Here is a 19,823-nt window from a genome sequence, read left to right on the forward strand (position 1 = left end):
CCATCGCACCTCAGGAAACGTTGAATCCTGTTGCTACCTTACCCTTATCAAAGGTGCTGCAGCGAGATAAGCTCGCTGAGTTTTCCCTCTTGCTCGGGTTCACACATACAACGATGACGCCTCACCCCCGAGTGTGAAAGGCACAGCTGACAAAGTCACAAGGCTTATCTTAAGGAATGTGCGTTCTAATTTCACAAAAACTGTGAGGGACATGTGATCTTCCACACCGGTATCACAAATTACTGTAGGCTTTCCCTGGCAGCTGCTGCACATCGACTCGGTACTGGTACTCCCTGTATAGGGCGGCAGGTAGCCTAGTGGTTAAGAGTGTTGGGCGAGTAACCGAAAGGTTGCTGGTTCAAATCCCCAAGCTGACTAGGTGACTGAGCAAGGCACTTAACCCTACTTACTGTAAGTCGCTCTGGATAAGAGCATCTGCTAAATGACTAAAATGTAAATAACCATGTTATTTTTACTCGTTATTGAGATTCGTTATTCACTGTGTATTTATATTTTATTTTTATCTTTAACTCTGCATTGTTGGAAAAGGACCCATAAGTAAGCATTTTACTGTTAGTCTACACCTGTTGTTTACAAAGCATGTGACAAATAAAATTTGATTTGAACTCTCAGGTGCTGTGACAACTGACAGCCAAACTGTTCACACAGATACAAATGTGAGTTTTTGATGAGAAACTGAGAGAACATTCAGGAGGTGAAATGGACAGGATTTTCTCCCTGGCTGACTATCTGTCCATCCCGCTGAGAGACTGGCCTGGAGAAAAGACGCTTTAGGTCATTTATCTGTCAATCTATGTCAATCCATTCAGGCTGAGTGGCGCGGGAAAGGTGAGAGAGCAGAGCAGAGCAACTAGGCCCCAGGGCGGTCCACACGGTTCACACAGGGCTCAATGGAAGGCCCCCTGCGGCCGTCCACAGCCCTGCTGGTCCATTAATACTGGCCAGCCAGAGCCATTAGTGGCCTGTCAATATACAGTGGACAGGCAAGCAGCCGGCAGGCCAGAACATAGTAGGCTATCAGGTGTTTCTGCAAGCCCTGCCCTGACACCCTCTGGTTAAGGTCACAAGCCCCAAGGTAAACAACAAGCTACTAGGTCATGTGGGCGAGACACTTATTGACGAGTCGAGGAAAATCATTTAAAGCATTCCGGCATTCAGCATTCCAGTGCAATTTCATGGCCTACCTAGTCTAAACAATGACATTCCACAAATAATACTATAGAAGAATGTGTTTGGCTGTTTATTTTACAGTTTTTTTTTTTTTTTTTCTATCTGTTTCAATTTTATTAATAATTTCTCTCATTCTTGAAAATAAAAATCTAATTTGGCATGGAATTTTGACATGCCTGGTAATGCTGACATGCCCGTCTTCCATTCATACTGGGGGATAAAGGGACGTTTTAAATAAATAAAATAATTAGCATAGATGGCGGCCTACAAAATCCATAACAATTCACATTCTCACACACACACACACACACACACACACACTACCAGTCAAATGTTTGGACACACCTACTCATTCCAGGGTTTTTCTTTATTTGTACTATTGTCTACATTGTAGAATAATAGTGAAGACATCAAAACTACGAAATAACACATATGGAATCATGTAGTAACCAAAAAAGTGTTAAACAAATCAAAATATATTTTATTTCAAATAGTCACCCTTTGCCTTGATGATAGCTTTGAACACTCTTGGCATTCTCTCAACCTGGAATGCATTTCAATTAAAAGGTGTGCCTTCTTAAAAGTTCATTTGTGGAATTTCTTTCCTTCTTAATGCATTTGAGCCAATCAGTTGTGTTGTGACAAGGTGTGGGGGGGGGGGGGGGGGGGGTATACAGAAGATAGTCCTATTTGGTAAAATACCAAGTCCATATTATGGCAAGAACAGCTCAAATAAGCAAAGAGAAACGACAGTCCATCACTACTTCAAGACATGAAGGTCAGTCAATCCGGAAAATGTCAAGAACTTTAAAAGTTTCTTCAAGTGCAGTCGCAAAAACCATCAAGCGCAATGATGAAACCTGCACTCTTGAGGAACACGACAGGATTGGAAGACCCAGAGTTACCTCTGCTGCAGAGGATAAGTTCATTAGAGTTACCAGCCTCAGAAATTGCAGCCCAAATAAATGCTTCACAGGGTTCAAGTAACAGACACATCTCAACATCAACTGTTCAGAGGAGACTGTGTGAATCAGGCCTTCATGGTCGAATTGCTGCAAAGAAACCACTACTAAAGGACACCAATAAGAAGAAGAGACCTGCTTGGCCAAGAAACACGAGCAACGGACATTAGACCGGTGGAAATTTGTCCTTTGGTCTGGAGTCCAAATTGGAGATTTTTGGTTCCAACCGCCATGTCTTTGTGAGACGCGGTGTGGGTGAACGGATGATCTCCGCATGTGTATTTCCCGCCGTAAAGCATGGAGGAGGAGGTGTTATGGTGTGGGGGTGCTTTGCTGGTGACACTGTCTGTGATTCATTTAGAATTCAATGCACATTTAAACAGCATGGCTACCACAGCATTCTGCAGCGATACGCCATCCCATCTGGTTTGGGGTTAGTGGGACTATCATCTGTTTTTCAACAGGACAATGACCCAACACACCTCCAGGCTGTGTAAGGGCTATTTTACCAAGAAGGAAAGTGATGGAGTGCTGCATCAGATGACCTGGCCTCCACAATCTCCCGACCTCAACCCAATTGAGATGGTTTGGGATGAGTCGGACCGCAGAGTGAAGGAAAAGCAGCTAACAAGTGCTCAGCCTATGTGGGAACTCCTTCAAGACTGTTGGACAAGCATTCCAGGTGAATCTGGTTGAGAGAATGCCAATAGTGTGTAAAGCTGTCATCAAGGCAAAGGGTGGCTATTTGATGATTCTCAAATATAAAATATACTTTGATTTGTTTTACACCTTTTTGTTTACTACATGATTCCATATGTGTTATTTCATAGTTTTGATGTCTTCACTATTATTCTACAATGTAAAAAAAATAGTACAAATAAAGAAAAACCCTTGAATGAGTAAGTGTGTCCAAACTTTTGACTGGTAGTGTAGGTCTCGTGAGGAAAATAGTTCCAACCCAGTCACTGTTTTAAAAAAAGTGGAACTAATAGAATAATATGCTAAACAAATGTGCGCGTCAGATCTGCCTGATAATGACACGATTTCGCATTGAGGCAGAAAAACGACATTACATTACTATAACATGTGGGTCTACTTCAGTCGTTACGTGCCCTGCTACATTATTTAACATTCTGCATGTCAGCCCCGCCAAAAACAATTGGTATCCTTCCACTTTAACAGTTCACACCCAAAGATTGTAGATTGTCTGAGGTAATTGTTTGTTGCTTGTCACAATCTCACCTTTCAAAGCCGTTACCAAGATTTACATGCCAGCAGACTTGAGGTAGGTTGACTTTTGTAAAATATGACTCTAAACAGATCTTAAAAAGGCTATTTTTTCAGTAGCGTTCCCTGAACTGAAACTAAGCCATTCGTGTCCCAGTCGCCTGCATTAGGTCAACAAGGATAAAAGCCCTGAGTGAAGAGGGTTTGACAGAGTGCCACAAAGAGGCGTAGTCAAGGCAACAGACGAGGACCTAAAGTGGACTCAGGAGGACCATAAACGTCTCGACTACAGTCAAGGATGTTGTGGGGCAACGTAGTACCACAGGTTTGTCTGAATAAGCCACCTTATTTAGGTCCATAAAAATAGTTTGGAACTGAAGACAACATACAACAACATCCAGCCCACTTGTTGTAAACAACTCATTCAGGGAACCATGAATGCATCTACTTGAGAAACTGCTCATTGTCATCAGTATTCTTTGCATGATGGTTACTCTGCACTTATTATATCTCACTGTTCCACATTAATAACCCTATAGTTTCTCTAGCACTTTGGGTAATTACACTTGTCTAGATGGGGTTGTTGTGGAAGATGATAAATGTAACCGAACAGACAGTTCTCTGTGTAATAATGAGAATAATTTCAGTTTTATATTAAGGTAGACCTAATAACGGCAAGGGCTGAAGCAAAACATTGTCGATATACATGTTACATACACAATCAAATTCACAGACGGACCACTACACTGTCTGAACGTCACACATAACAGACTCAATCATATTTAGAAATCCATCATACTTTAATAACACCAGAATACAAAAATAATGTTGACAGGACAAACTGGAAGGAAAGGTTTCTAATGAAAACACCCACCCTGTCAGACGGTGATACAGAAGACGTTGTTATACTAGCAGCTTGTAGTGAGCGAGACAAACATCTTGGAATATAGAAGCTTTTAATATTATTCATATTCTCCAGGTCACCATCCTGTCAACATTGTACACAACAAAAACACTGTAGAATTTAGCAGAAAATATGAATATCTTATTATGCCAGCAGCTGGGCAGAACAGATGCACTAACATGACCACATAAATTAGTAATGCATGTTGCAAGTATGTTGGATGTATTTATACTTTGTACACAAGGGACACGGGGAATACTGCATGTGGCCAAATGGTGAATTTAAGGCTTTGTTTGGTTGTCTTGAGATTAGAGTGTGACAAAAACTGTAGGACGTCGTAACATATTTATGCTTTTTAAAATAACCACCACCCCTGCCCTTAGACAGGGATGGTAATTGCATGCCAGAAATATTGCTTTTTATTCTGACATGGTCCTTACAAGCTGTAGCACCATTTCCCACAGAGTGAAATTGGTGCTTGTTTACTTCTAAAACAGGGGAATGGCAAATCAAAGGTTTTAAGCCTCTGTAGAGAACGATTTCCCTCTCTTTTCATCTTAATAACAAGATGGAGAGTGATGGAGTCACAGGAGGCCAACGAGGAACTATCTTGCCCCTGCTAATGGGAGGCATTGAACTCAAGGATTGTGTCAGGTCAGGGAAATATAGTGTGTGTGTGTGTGTGTGTGTGAGTGAGAGAGAGAGAGAATTCTATGGGTGAAACAGATCTGCAAGGGTGTGTGATTATATGCTCTCTTGTGAGAGTTTATCTGTGGAAGAGAGAGAGTGTTTGTGTGGAAAAGACGGTCAGAGCAGACTGGAGATCAAGGCCCCCGATAATATACCTCTACATTTACATTTTAGTCATTTAGCAGACGCTTTTATCCAGAGCGACTTACAGTTAGTGAGTGCATACATTTTTCATACTGGCCCCCCGTGGGAATCGAACCCACAACCCTGGCGTTGCAAGCGCCATGCTCTACCAACTGAGCTACAGGAGGCCCTAGGCTACCAGTAGGCTACAAGATACATGCCTTGACACACATGTAATTACAGTAAGGTCATTTGTAGTCATTGGTTATTTTCCAAACATTTCCCATGATAATAGTCTGTGATATTTACCACTACCCACACAGCACTTATAAATAACATAGCTTATGGAAGTCTTGAAGATAAACACACACCTAGATAATTAAATGGATATCTTACATCAAGATATACACAACCAACACCTCACATAAGAACACTTATTTTTCTTAATTAGAAAAAAATGGATACCCATTCGCACAAAACATCATAAGGAAAACAGTTAATTTGAACACAGTGGTGATGATCTGATAATGCGATATGAATCTGTGATAAGAAAAGGCAAAGGAGGGGGAGTGGGTCACAACATTTACAGAGCAACGGCCCGGATACCAATACCCAATCAAGTTTCCATCTGGCCGGTGTGGCACTGGATACCACTCCAAAGGCCCTTTGAGCCAGTCCGGCTCCATTCCGGCTCCACCAGTGTAATATTCATGTCCATGCGGGTCCCCGTGCTAAGCAGTTTCCTATCACTGTCCCCCAACCCCTTCATCAGTGAGGTTACTGTGCATGAAATGAGTGATGAATGACTCAGAGATAAATCATGATAGGCTTAGCCATCCATATGTATGAAATTATGCAAAACAAGTCCTGCATAACATTGGGCTATTGCGCGGTGAATCAGCATGTGGGATACACACAACTCAAATCTGTACAATCACACTACACACACCCTTGCAAAATACACACACTCATCAGCACACACTCGGCCGCTACTTTAAAGTGAACGGCGCCAATCCGACAGTGGAACATACTGCGGGGTGGGGTTAGCCCCTTAACCTCGTTCCAGGTCTGGCAGCGAGTCAAATTCGGTCAACTCAGAACTCGAAAACACATATGCCGGCCAGACTTAGAACTAAATGGGCCTCGGTCAGAAATATCCCCACACACAGTCACAGGCATATTGTATGTGTTACTGCCCCCTTAGAGGGCAGGCAGAGATTTTCCCATTAACATACAGCAAAAATAAAACTCAACCAAGCATTTCGCCCTGCTAATAAAATTATAATACTGTATTTCTAAGTAGATAATCGATCGTAGACGGTCGACAACAAGGCAGACGGTCGACCTCATAACTCCTACTGTATTCGGGAGCAAAACTTCGCAATTTCAGCCATATGTGCGGCTTGTCTTATTAATGCTTCGGCTTAACTGGATTAATCGCAAAAGTGATCAATACCATCCGGAAATCAGCCTCTCTCTCTCTATACCTCTACACAAGATAAAGCACAACACTTTTATGCCTCTTCTACTCCTGAATTAAACATGTGGGCTAGGAACAGCTTGTTCTGGTAAAAACTGAGAGGGAAATATTCCGCCACTGCCTCTGGTCCCTCGAGCATCAGCGGCGAACGGCGCATTTATTGACTTGCCGGGGAAATGGAGTCCGTTTCCTTTTTTTTTTATTGGTCAAACTGACAGTTGGAGCAGTAGGTCCAGTTAGAGCTGGGCATGCGTGTCCATCTATCAGTCGGTCTGTCTTATCTATAGCTAGGCAGACTAGACGTGGCTCCGATCGTTACAGGAGCTGGTTGGTCCCTCAGCATGGTAGGCTAGTGCAGCCTGGCACGTGGCCCCAATACCCTCGGATCGTGCCAGCTGACCCGCTGCCCTCTTAGCAGTGACGTTCCACCAACGTGAACACAGCCAACATACAGGTGGAAAAAGAAACAGATCTGGTCGCCCACTTCTCTCGTCCAAACCCCATCTCCAGCTTGGTCTACCATGTCGCTGGCCTCCCATATATAAAAGGAAGTAATCACAATACCAATAGAAAGAAGGAAATGTGCATGAAAATGAAGTTGGAAACAAAGTTGGTGGGACTAACTCTGTCTAAGTCATTATGAGTCATTAACACCAAATGTGGTTGAACAAGGCCTGAAGGCCCAAACATCTTGATAATACAAAGACCATTACATAACACTGTGCTATAGAACGCCTGTGATGCACATTAAGACAGCAAGTTACAGCTTTCTTCCTTGTCCTCCACACCGCAGTCCACTAGAGGACATCTTGAAGCAGTAGCAGTGGTTATATAACTAGTGTGACCATCTATGAATGCGTCTAAAGTTTTACCATGAAGGCGACATTGAATGGTAAGTGACCTTACCAAGAAAAAGTCTTATAGTGTTTGCAGTCCTGTGGATTAGTTGGCTACTAATGCAGTCACATGGTCATTCTTCACATTTCACTTGCTAAGCGGAAATGAAATGGAGCAATAAGCAGCATTGAAGATGAGTTACATTGTTTCATTTTTTTTGGTAGACTGACTGACTTATCAAGATGTCTAGTCATTGACCAGCGCACTCAAGTTATCATTCTGCTTGTTCATCAGTTACAGTTCAGTTTCAACTCCTTGTTTTGTTTCTGTAGTGATTTTTTTTTTTTTATTATCATAAGCGTTGCATGTATGCAGGGTGAGGGGTGGTTGTTGGTGGTATCGTTCCAGAGAGGTGGTTGTTGATTGGTGGTGATGGACTCTCCTCCCTGTCCTCAGCTCTCCCTCTTGGACCCGGGTTGGTTGACCGTCCCTCTCTAGACGTAGATGGCAGTCCGGGAGATGACCGACCCGTCTCGCTGTGACTCCATGTCGTCGTCCAGGTACATGCTGACCCCTCCCATCTCCTCGTTGTGCCGGTGGATGTGATAAGCTGGCGCCATGCCCACGCTAAAGCTGTCGTAGCGCTCCTCTTCCTCCTCCAGGCTGTCGTCGAGGGCGTCGAACTTCCTGCGCTCTGCCTCGTCCATCTCGCTGCTCAGCAGGATGTCGTGGGCGGTGGGGGTGGAGCCTGGCGGGCCATGGCGGTGGAAGTCGTTGACATTCTCCACCAGCGCGCCGGGGTCACTCTCGCGGTACGTATAGATGGGCCCGTTGATGTTGGCCCCCGTGCCTTCGCTCTTGTTGCCAGCTCCGCCGAAGAGGCGGGCTTTGTTCCCGTAGGCGCCTGGCTCTCCATTGCCGGGGTAACCGCGCCGTTGCCGGCGACTGCGGTTCACCAGGACAGCAATCAGCGCACTGACCAGCAGCAGGGCCAGCAGGCTGCCGATGATAGCCCCCGCCACCACACCCGCGTTGGACGGGTCCGCTATGGCCTCTGCAGAGGGGGGAGGGGAGCAAAAGGTAGAGGGAGAGACAAAAAATGGGGGGAGGGAAGAGGAGGGTGGTTGGTCGGTTTTTAATGGGCCTCTTTCCATAGGAGTAGTGTTGTTGTTCTGGTGCTCTCCTGGTGAGATGCTGTCAGTGAGGTGGTGGTGTCTCGATCAGTGTTGTAGCAATTTGACTGGGATTGATTCCTCCCTTTTAGTTGCAGTTTTTTGCAGCCCCCTGTTGCCCATTTATACGGTCCTAGTACGGTTGGTGTGAGCCAAGTTTGAGCCAGTCCACTCTTGTTTCGGAAGATAAACTAAAATGAGGAACACATTTTGTGACCCACGATGTAAAATCCCGGGTCTGAGATTTTGACCGAGGCGTACATCGGGCACAACAACGCAGAGACGAGAGAGAGAGACAGGGTAAGAGATAGGAAAAGGGAAGTGAAAGGGGACTACAGAAGTGGTAATGACTAGCACACTGTGGTCATGCATGATGGAATTGGAAAATGGAACACATCGACATACTGCTCTGGCCACCCCCCCTTGCACCTAATCGGTCAGTTAGTTTAACCCCGGGCAATGAGCGCTCCCCCACTGTAAACCAGAAACCAGTCCAATGGAGGAACTCAACTCAGAGCCACACGAGGCTATAAGAGGCAGAAACCCGCCTGCAGTTTGATCCATTCCAAACCCCGACCCCATACAGGGCAGCTTGGAATGCCCTGCCAAGACAGAGGGCTTGGGAGATGCAAGGCCCTGATGTCCATATCTAAATCTGGGTATAGGGAGGGGAAAACATCAAAGCCACGGCACAGGGAGAAATAGGACAGGGGTAGTTGGGAGTCAGGACTAAATCAACCAGCAAGGGGTTAGAAATGTCAAGATGATCACAGCGAGCTTATATCACCGCCTATATTACTGTCATGGCAGAGAGATTAGGGGAAGGAGCACAACAGCAGAGCCGACCTGAACCATCTCTTCCTGTTTCAGCTAATCACAACTTAGCGAACAGGAAGAGATTCTCTGAACAGGAAAAAGGCAGGGAAAATAACATGGATCTGGAATGATGTTGAAAAATAGGATTTCAGGTTCTTGCTGTACAGTACAGGTAAAGTACCCATATGTATAGAACTGTAAATATCCAATAATAACCTACGGTTGATGCACTCTTGGTGCACTTCACTTGTCTGTTAAAAGCCCTCCAGATATCGTGTTGAGAGGGAATGTACGGAGTTGCTGTACAGTGTTGTACAGTGTGAACTCTGTCAGTGGGGGTAAGAGCACCCTCTCAACCTCTGCATCCACGTTCACCTCAAATCTTCCGTCCCATCTCCCCCTCCTCCTCCCCTGAAAATCTCCAGTGTTTCCATGACAATCTCAATCATTTCACATTCAAGTAGTCTAGTCTGAAGGGAGCAAGGCATTTTTTCAAATCACATCCAATTCCCTCCCTCTCCTTTCTTTTTGGAAGAGGACACAAAAACACACACGTCTTTTTTTCTCCTCAGTTTTTGTCAGTTCTCTACAGCCCATTTAATCCCCCTCTCTCCTTGCAGACGCGGAAGTTTCTAAATAATTTATTTCGGAAAACGCTGTGCAGATGTGCTGAAACTAACACATTTACACACACACACACACACACGTCTCGCTCTCTCTTACACTCACACTGAATTTAATTGAGCTGTTCCCTCGTCCCCCTACAGAGGTGAGGAACGCTAGGAGGTATTTCCCCCTCACCCCGGTGACATCCCCACCCTTAGCCACTCTGCCTCCACATTCACCACCGCCTTCTTCCCAGCTGCAGTCTCTATGCAGCAGTAACACTGTATTCAACACTGTATTCACACAGTCGGCAAGCACTCTTAAGTGGCCTTGCTGGCTACTGTCAGGATGTGTCGACAGCACACAACAAGGAGGGGTGAACTAGCGTAGCTCCGAGTGCTCCACTCCCCCTCTGACACACCATCACAATAATGTAAGCTCGGAGGTAATTAGCCTCGGCTGGGAGTTAATGAAAAGAAATGACTGCATTGCATGATCTTTTAAAAAAAATACATGCTGTAAGCAGATGGGTCAATCTGGATCGGGTATTGATTTTCAGTGTTTGTGTCTGGTGGTATGTTGCTAGATGTAAACACACTGCATTTGATAACTGCAAAGGATAAACACCTTGAGAGGCACATCTGATGGTTTAGCTTACAGCACATTATTTAGATGCCAATTCTACCGAGCACACAATTTACACATTTGTTAGCACCTGCTTGTCTTAAGACTCAATAAATTCATAACATTAAATTATATTTTTAGATAAAGGACTCAAATTCTCAATCAGTTCTGTGAATACTGTACCAAGACTGCACTATACACAGGCACATTTATTTTGAGACCAATGTTAAGTTGGACAAATCCTGCTGCGATGATTGAATCCAGAACTTGGCTGTTGATAGAGATCAACAAACTGACACACAGTGAATAGCAATGAGTCATTCATGGGGGGAAGCTGAAGGGAGAGAGAACAGGAAATAGAGAAGGAGAGAGAGAAAAAGAAGTGTGTGGTTCCAGCTTCATTCTTCCAGAACAGAGTGAGGAGGCCCCAAAGCTGGGGCAGAGGGGAAAAGTGATCCCAGTACTAGTCCTGAAGGATTTAGGGCACTCTGTCTTGCATTGACTTCCCATTGATTAATGATGGGGGATTATTGAGACAGATAGTCATCTGACCTGATGTTCTATAGAGCTAACCCTCTGGCTAATTGAAAGGTAGCTTCATGACCCTGGAGGATTACAGAGCTATGCTCCTCCAGCCTGAGGCTATGCAGACAGGGGAGCTTGTTTCTGCTGGGTCAGGCCAGAGGGCAGTTGCATTTACAAGCCTGGGAAAATGAGGAAAATGACAAAGCGCCAGGCACAAAATGGCAGGGTATGAGCGGTTAATGCAATGGCAAAGCGTTCGGATTTAGACTTTATCATTCAAATTGAAATGCGGCCGCTCACAGGCAAGGCAATCATTGCCCTTTGCTTGGGTCTGTTAGACGCCTGGCAGTGGAATGCCAAATCAGGCGTATCGTTCTGTCGCTCTTCGACGTCAAATGGCTGAGGCAGAGCGGGATTGGAATTGGGGGGGGGGTCTCTCCTGAGACAGTCAGGCTGCTACTGCATGTAGCGTTTGTGGAGAACCTGACCACCAGAGTCCAATTGAAAACGTGGGCCCAGTTCAGGGAAGGTGGTTATTGACATTTGAATGAAATTCAAACAAAGTCTTCCTCACTAGTAAGTAATGCATTGAACCACACACATTTCTATCTGAAATATTTAGGAGATATATACTCAGATTCTCAGTCAGATACTCCTTGCCTCAGGTTTCGATCAATCATTCTTTGTGTTTTGGCAAAGAGGTTCGATATTTTTTTAAATATATATATTTAATTGATCAACCTTGGTTATCAGCACTCCAGCAGACTGGGTTAGCTTGCAGATGTTAAAGGGATAGTATGAGATTTTGGCAACTAAGCCTTTTTTCTACATATCAAGAGTCATATGAACTTGATGAGCATGCTAGCTGTTCTGGTAGACTTCTAGTCATTGCGCTAACGCCAATTAGAGATATAAAAATGGCATCCATGAGATCATCTGACTCTGGGTAGGTAGAAAAAGGGCTTTTCCTCGAATCGCCAAAATCTCACACTATCCATTTAAGCTCTGCAAGCTAACCCAGTCTGGTGGTGCTAATGTCCGAGGTTTGTCAATTTTGCTAGTTCTTTGGTGTTAGTTCTTTGTAACACGCCTCTTCAGGCCTTGGGCAAGGTTACTGGGTCACATTGGACTAGCTCTGCAAACTACATCCAGTACATCTAGTATCATTGGAGGCAAATGGGCAGATGTTCATGGTAGATATTCTCTAACTTGTTTATTTGTACCTTCCCGCCAGGCTCTCCATGGGGCAGGTTTAGCCTCTCTCTGGGCACCACGGGGCAGTCTCTGATAAGCCACCATGGCCAGGTGCCTGCCTCTCTCTCTCCTTATCTCCCTGACAGAGATGAAACCTCACGGTCTGGCAGTTCTTACTACACCCCCTTAACATGGCCACAACTGAGGCGGGAAACAAAATCTGATAAATCGAGATGGATTAAATCTGCTCAATGGAGATAGATTAATCGAGATGTGATAATTAATTAAAGAGGAACTTCCAGTGGCCTGCAGCCATTCCAGCCCTGAGGAGGACAAAACCGGAACTAAGGCTACAATACAGTAGGTTACTAGCCCCGGGTTTATGTCAGCAGCCATTTCAGTGGCAGCATTTCCTCTCGGCTAGATTAGTTTATTATTCTGTCCCTGCGGAGGCTTGTGTGTGTGTGTGGGTCCAGAGGATGGCTTGCCTGAGGCAGTAGAGGAAGTAGTGTGTGTGTGTGTGTGTGTGTGTGTGTGTGTGTGTGTGTGCGCTGCTGGTCCCTTCAGAAGTGTTCCAGTGAACAGTGAAAATAATGCTGTGTACAGAGCCAGCTGGACTGCCCACAAAGGAGGGGGGAGACTGGAGAGACAAGGGGTCGCGAACCCCTGCCAGGCCTTTGAAAGTCTAGCAGGAGTCATCTCAGAGTTCTTTGGACTTTTCTGTTATTGTTTTCCCCTCTCTGCCGCTCTCCCTTCACGGACAGATCCAGCTGGCGCCTTGTCGACACTAACACGCCATCTCTGGCACGTGCCCGCTGAGCAAGTGTCGAGCGAGAGACCGGTGTATTTTCCTCTCCTGTCAGCAGAACTCGGTTCTTTATTTTACTCAGAGGTCGTGGGTCACGTGACTGAGCACTCCTCTTTAAACGTAGAGGAGAAACTTCATCTTCTACTTTGTGCTCAGCACCTCCGTCAACCCTCGTAACAATCACAACCTCAAAGGGGTGTTATAAAAGCCACCCCCAGACAAATAGCTTGGTGCTTTCATCTGAAGTTAAAGGGAACAGAGAGGGCTTTTAAAGGGTTTCAGGAGTGAAAATTAAGGGAACTGATTGTGTTTGTGCAACAAAGTGGTTTCATTTAGAAGAAAAAATTTTCTGGCACCATTGCTTGGGATGAAACACAGTTCAAAGCCAAGGACAAAGTCACTGGAGGTTGGACCACGTTTTTTCTCAGTTACTTGCAAAGATGTGGTGCTGGTGGAAGTGCCTGCCAACCCCAATACTGTAGTCACAAGGCAACGCTGCTAGCCAGAGCATACTTCTTCCCCACCTCCCACACGTTTCAGCAGTGTGCGCCTACAAAGCACCTTTGTTCTCAAAGGGAGACAATTCAGAATCTCTGAAAGGATTCCCACGGATTCTAAATGTAGCTTTCGCGTTGTCTTTGCCGAGAACAAGTGCTAACTGCACTGGTTCCACTGATCCAAAGGCGGCACCGATTTTGACCAGGCAGAATCCAAATGTAATAAAGCATAACTGACATCTTGCAAACCATAACTGACACCCAAGTCAAGGCTAGCCAATGTAAGGCTGTTCTGTGTTCATTGGATCAATGTGTGAAAGCATGGGAGCAAGCGAGAGGAGAAACCGCAGCATATCCGAATACATTCATTTGAAATGAGGAAAAATCTGTTGAAAGTGCATGCAGAGGAAGAGCAGACTCTAATTTGAAGGTGGGGGGGGGGGGGGGTCCAGACCTACACTAAGGATGTTAGTGGGGAGAAAATAAAAGAATACCCGGCAAACTGGCTCACACCAACTGGTTTCCCCCATTAATAAAAGAACCCTTCCAAGAACCCCTAAAAGCCAAACCATAACCCCCTTTTACCTGCCCAGCAGACGACTGAGAGGAAGCTGTGATGGAACATTAGTCTGACAGTGTAAATGATGGAACAGACCAGCCTGCAGGACTCTAGCCCTGATCCCAGTGTGTGTGTGTGTGTGTGTGTGTGTGTGTGTGTGTGTGTGTGTGTGTGTGTGTGTGTGTGTGTGTGTGCGTCCACAAATGTCTGTTTCTGTGTTTGCTCGCGAGCGGGAATGTGTGTATCAGTGTGTGTACATATGATTAAGTAGGAGTAGGCAGGCAGCTGTCACATGCTCAGTGGGTTTGACTCACCGATGACCGCTGTGGTGACCTGGTGCTTGCCCACTCCCAGCCGGTTCATCACCTCGCATACGAAGGTGGTGTTCACAGCCTCGTCCACCTTCCGCACGATCAGCTTGTTGGCGTCGATCTGCACCGTGTCAGGCATGCGACCGGACATGCTGTGTGTGGGATGGAGAGGGGGAGCAGGAGTGAGAGAGAGCAGAGGGAGGACAGAGATAAACGGCTTGGAAGAAGAACAGCCATATGACCAGTTCCTATCTTGTTCCATATTCAAAACCTCAACTGGAGGAGCAGACTGTAGGCTGCAACAGTCCATCTATCTAACCACCATCTGTCTATCACTGCGAGACGAAATGAAGACCATGTGGATCATCAACAAGAGAAAAACAAATAAAATATGTTTTTCTTTTCCGTATAACTGCTGCAGAGATACTTGTGTTCCCCGTTACGAGATAAAGGCAAGCTGCTGGGCCCCAGAGGACAGGCAATATTGGTACTCTAGCAGATCAGATTGGAATTTCTAATTGATTGTTTTTGCCTTACTGACTCCTTCTGTTGTCTGGGATAGACTTGGGAGACATTGTCTAAAGTCATTCTCCCATCTCAGGGTAAATTAAGACCAAAATGAGGACGGATACTCCAAAAGTATGGGACAGTCATGGGAGGGATACTCCAAAAGCCTGGGACTGCAATGGGAGATATACTCCAAAAAAGCCTGGAACTGCAATGGGGGGGGGGGTACTCCAAAGATCAGGAGCCAGCTATGGGAAGGGATACTCACGCTGTCCAAGTGACGGTGGTGGGGACAGGGTTGCCAGTGGCCTGGCAGGTCAGGACAGCGTCGGTCCGGCCAATGTACCAGTTGTTATCATAGCCCACTATGGACACAGTTGGGGGATCTGAGAAAGAAGGGGAAAAGAACAGAGAGAGGAGAGAGATAGATAGAGAATAGAGAGTGAGAGAGAAAGAGAGAAAGAGGTCTTACTGTGAATTGGAGTGACCAAGTGAACACTGATTACCTACTGGGGTGCAGGAGTGGGAGAGGCTTCAACACAAGAGGTTTTCACAGCGACAGTTGACCTATAAAGCATCAGTGAAACTGAAAACTACCGCCGGAGGATTGCAGAGATATGACTAGGGACTGATGTCTCACGCTCGGTAAAAACAAACACAGGGTAGATCCAACATGCTTCAGAAATGTTTGTGAACCATGCTTGTGCGATGAGTAACCCAACCTTGTCTGAGACCTGAGACCTAATGCATATATTCTATTGTGCTTTTTCCCCACTTGGTTGAATAAGACGGTTATTCAAACATTCGTTATTTGAGTAATGCCTAGGCTTTGGTTCAGAGGGTTAACAATCTTGTGGTCTGGGTTCGAAACCCAGTCGTCACACTTACACTCGACGGACAGCTTCATGGGGAAGGTCTGCGGCTTGTCCTGAGTGCGCTGGCTGATCATGCAGGTGACCTCCTTGCCGTTGTCCTCGGGCGTGGGCACCAGGAGGTACTCACTCCTTACCGTCACCGTGCCGTCCTGCACTTTTTTGGAAGTGGTGTTTTCGGTGCCACCGACTTCTCCCATCCACTTGATGGTGGCTGCTGGCTTGCCGTCGGCCGCCTCACACTGGGCCACGACCACTGGTTTGCCGCTGGTGCTGGCTTGGACGACAACGGGAGATGCAGAATTCTTGGGTTTCGCTGAAAGAGAGGAGAGACAGTGAGTAAATGCATGAGTGAGCATATACGGGAAGTGTGGTCCCTCTGAGAGTCTAATAAAAGATATAGTGCAAGAGAAAGGCAGCGGAGATTCAGCTGGCAAGGATGAAAAGCGAGGCGATCGATGTGGAGGCTTAACAAGGTGGGTGCATTGGAACTGATGCGTTTCGTGACACTGCATTCATTTGAGGACACTATTAGTCATAGCACCAGAGCCCTCTCTTAGCCGAGTACAATTAGGGCGCAGACAAAAAACAAACACCAGCTGCTCACCAAGTATGACCAGATTGGTGGTGCCTTGCTCATTGCCGCTGGGGTAAGTGGCATACTCGCAGGTGTACCGCCCGGCGTCGGCCATCTTGAGGCTGGTGATGGTAATGGAGGGGTTTGTCAAGGTGCCTTGGATGAAGCTGACACGCCCGTTGAAGGGAGATTCGGGGAAGCTCTCGCCGTATATGGGGTGAAAGACCGCAATGTTGTCCCTCTGGCCTTCCCTGGGCTCCCATATCCACGACACCTGTGTCCAAGAGGAATGACAAGATATTAGAGGGTTGCAGGATGACAGTCTATGCACATCAAGTCTATCCACATGTCAAGTAGATTTCACAGATGCAGGGGTATGAAATAGAATATTAAGAGAAAGGAGAATACCCACACTGACAGAATTTCAATGCAACAATGTTTTTCGACCACAACGGTTGCAACATTAAAACTTTAGAGAACATCTTTACAGCACTGTCCTTCCTCTTCAAGGAAATTAGAGGGTTTAATATTTATCTTTCTCTGCGTCAAGGCTGACGTGCACAGCTGACGTGCACAGCAGGCTCTCAGAGTGTGTTATCTGGCTACCTGTGTGAGCTTGGTGTTTCCTTCATCGACAAACTGACAGCGCAGGTCGACCGACTCGGTGGGGTATGCCTCCACCTCCGCCACCACCCTCACCCTCACCCGCTGACACGACGCAGCTGTGGATGGAGAAAGAAAGCGTGAGTGAGTGAGTGAGAGAGAGAGAGAGAGCGAGAGAAACACAAATATATCAGCATCAACCTCTCATTTTCTGCCTGTGGCTCAGGCGTACAGAACCCCCTCTATAACCTCCACAACTCATACTAATGCTGAGTGTAGTGATTGAGATGTGCATATGTGAATGACTGCCATTGAACCACCCCCGCAGGGAGACAATGGGGCCGGAGCTGTCAAACCTGTTCGTCCTCGAACTGAAAAGCAGCAATAAGCTCGATTTAGAGTTTCTATCTGGACTGCACCTCGCCCTTCTCACTCCCCCCCCCCCCCCTCAACCCCCCCCCCCCCCAATTACATATTAATCACTGGGATCAAAATAGATCATGCCGTTTCAAGACATTATTCACAGTGGTTAAAGCGCTCTCTGATGCAGGTATAACTTCCAAACTGGCCATAATGCTGAAAGAGAAAGAACCACTGTTATCACTTCATCACACCAGACTGAGCCTGCAAGGCTCTGACTCACAATTCACACCCAGCTCATATCCTGTTCATGGATTTCTATGATTTCCAGTAAACTGATTTCCTTGTATGCCAGCGTTTTAGATAAACGATGTATGACTATGGTGAATCTTAAAGGTAAACTCAGAGAGGTGACGTTCCATGCAGGAAGTAAACACAAAGTGGGTTGATTTCCGCAACAACTAAGAGCTTTGAAGCACGAGTCTAAACTTCTCCCCAGTTTTGGTCCCGTAACTACCACGCTGTAGCAGCGTGAAGCGCACTAGTGCACATGCGCAGACACTCTGTGTGACTGTGCGAGAGCAAAGTCTTGCATCTCGCTCATCTCAATATCTGCGATCCAGTTTATTGCGACTTCATCTCGCGGAGTATACCTTTAACCATGCTCCGCAGTGCTGTGCATGAAAGATCCGGGGTGCACAGCCTTGAACCGGTGCCTTCTGTAGGCTAAATTGACATGAATAAAAGAAGACAGATTAAGATACGTCTTTCTATCAAAGCACTTCAGTGTGAGCTTTGAGCTGGCAACTACAGAAGGAGGAGTTCCTATGAAAAACAATGACTTCCAGCATCAACAGAAAACACGTATTAGATCCGAGTGAGCACACCGTCGAGAAATCAGCTCGATAGTATCGCAAAGGAGAGCTGTGCTTCAGCTCAATACGGGTTGACAGACATATGTTGGAGAACAGCAGAGAAAACCCAACATCATTAGGCCTGTTTCTAACTGGACAGTACTATACATTAACCATAATATCATGAAAAATATGTTTTATTCTATAGTCCTGTGACACTTTTATCAAGGTTACTCCTTTCATGTAGACATTCTTTATCAAAAAGATTCCTTGATCATTCCTGCATTAGTCAGGAATCATTAGGGATCATTAGCATCACTAAGCAAACGGGAGTGAGCGATAACCTATTGTCACAGGGCTCATTTAACAGGCAGGCTCGTGCCTATTTAATACATCCAGCGCCAACGTCATATGTATCTCCTGGCTTGTAAGCAGCAGTGAGCAGGAGAGAAATAATCAGTTGTGTTATCCACACTGGGGCAATTACAGATTTCACGGATATACAATTCCCCTGCTGCCTGATTGGCTTTTACTAACGTTCACCTCGTATGTACAGTGTTTCTGATTTGTTTCCCAACTTCATCAAAAGCAATGAGGGATGAGAAAAAGCTGTCGAAATGGGAAAAATATTAGAGGAAGCTTTACGACCTGGAGTCTGGCTTGTTTAAAAAGCGTGATCGGTCCTGTACATGGAGCACCCATGACAAAGACTCCCGAACTAGCAAAATCAAATTAAATTTTATTCATCACATTCTTCGTAAACAACAGGTGTAGACTAACAGCGAACTGCTTACTTACGGGTCCTTCCCAACGGCCGCTATCCACTGCAGCACCTAGTCAAGCGCAAAGGTGGAATGACCAATATTTCTGCCTGAACGATGTAAAAAGGTGGCAAGTAACGGGATAAGGGGGGAAGCCACACAAATGAATAGCGAGGGTTCAGGGAGTAGGCGCGCTGCTGGAGCCACTTGACAAAGCGCCGTCTCATTTCAGGCTGGATTGGAGACAGAAGAACAGGTACAGGTTCTGGCCGAGTTGTGAGGCAGCCAAAATGAAGAGAGAGAGAACGGTGGAGGGAAAGACAGAGATGGGGGGTGGGGAGGGAGGGATGATGGCGGGAGGGAGGGATGATGGGGGGAGGGAGGGATGATGGGGGGAGGGAGGGATGAATGGGGGGGAGGGAGGGATGATATGGGGGGAGGGAGGGATGATGGGGGGGGGGGGGAGACACAGAGGGGGAAAGAGAAGGAGAGAGAGAGAGAAAGCCAAGGCCTGCAGAGGTGGTACTAGAGAAGGGTGGAGGGCACCGGTGCAGAGAAACTACAGAGTGAGCTGGGAGAATGGGTGAATTGTATGTGGGCACTCTATGTTCTTTCTTTTACACCAAAACAGATGAAAAAAGAGAAAGCAGGAAAGAGAATCAAGTGCTGCTGTGTACTTTAGGCCAGAATGTGTCCAACATGAAATGAGTCGAAAGCAAAGGCACTTTTCCCACCCGCCACTCTTTATGTGACCCCTGCGATG

The 19,823-nt window shown here is 46.1% G+C and overlaps 1 protein-coding gene across 1 annotated transcript; it reads right to left on the reverse strand.

Annotated features, from left to right (window-relative positions):
- Positions 1-6,787: 6,787 nt before the first annotated feature.
- On the reverse strand, positions 6,788-17,204 carry LOC311124630 (poliovirus receptor-like; the record flags this gene model as incomplete). Its single annotated transcript, XM_084198742.1, has 6 exons — positions 6,788-8,468; positions 14,530-14,678; positions 15,302-15,419; positions 15,922-16,221; positions 16,513-16,756; positions 17,089-17,204. Coding segments are annotated over 6 exons (1,487 nt in total), but the record flags the coding sequence as incomplete, so codon positions are not given.
- Positions 17,205-19,823: the final 2,619 nt, after the last annotated feature.

Source organism: Coregonus lavaretus (assembly GCF_964263955.1).
Source record: "Coregonus lavaretus genome assembly, contig: HAP1_SCAFFOLD_5415, whole genome shotgun sequence".
Lineage (NCBI taxonomy): Eukaryota > Metazoa > Chordata > Actinopteri > Salmoniformes > Salmonidae > Coregonus > Coregonus lavaretus.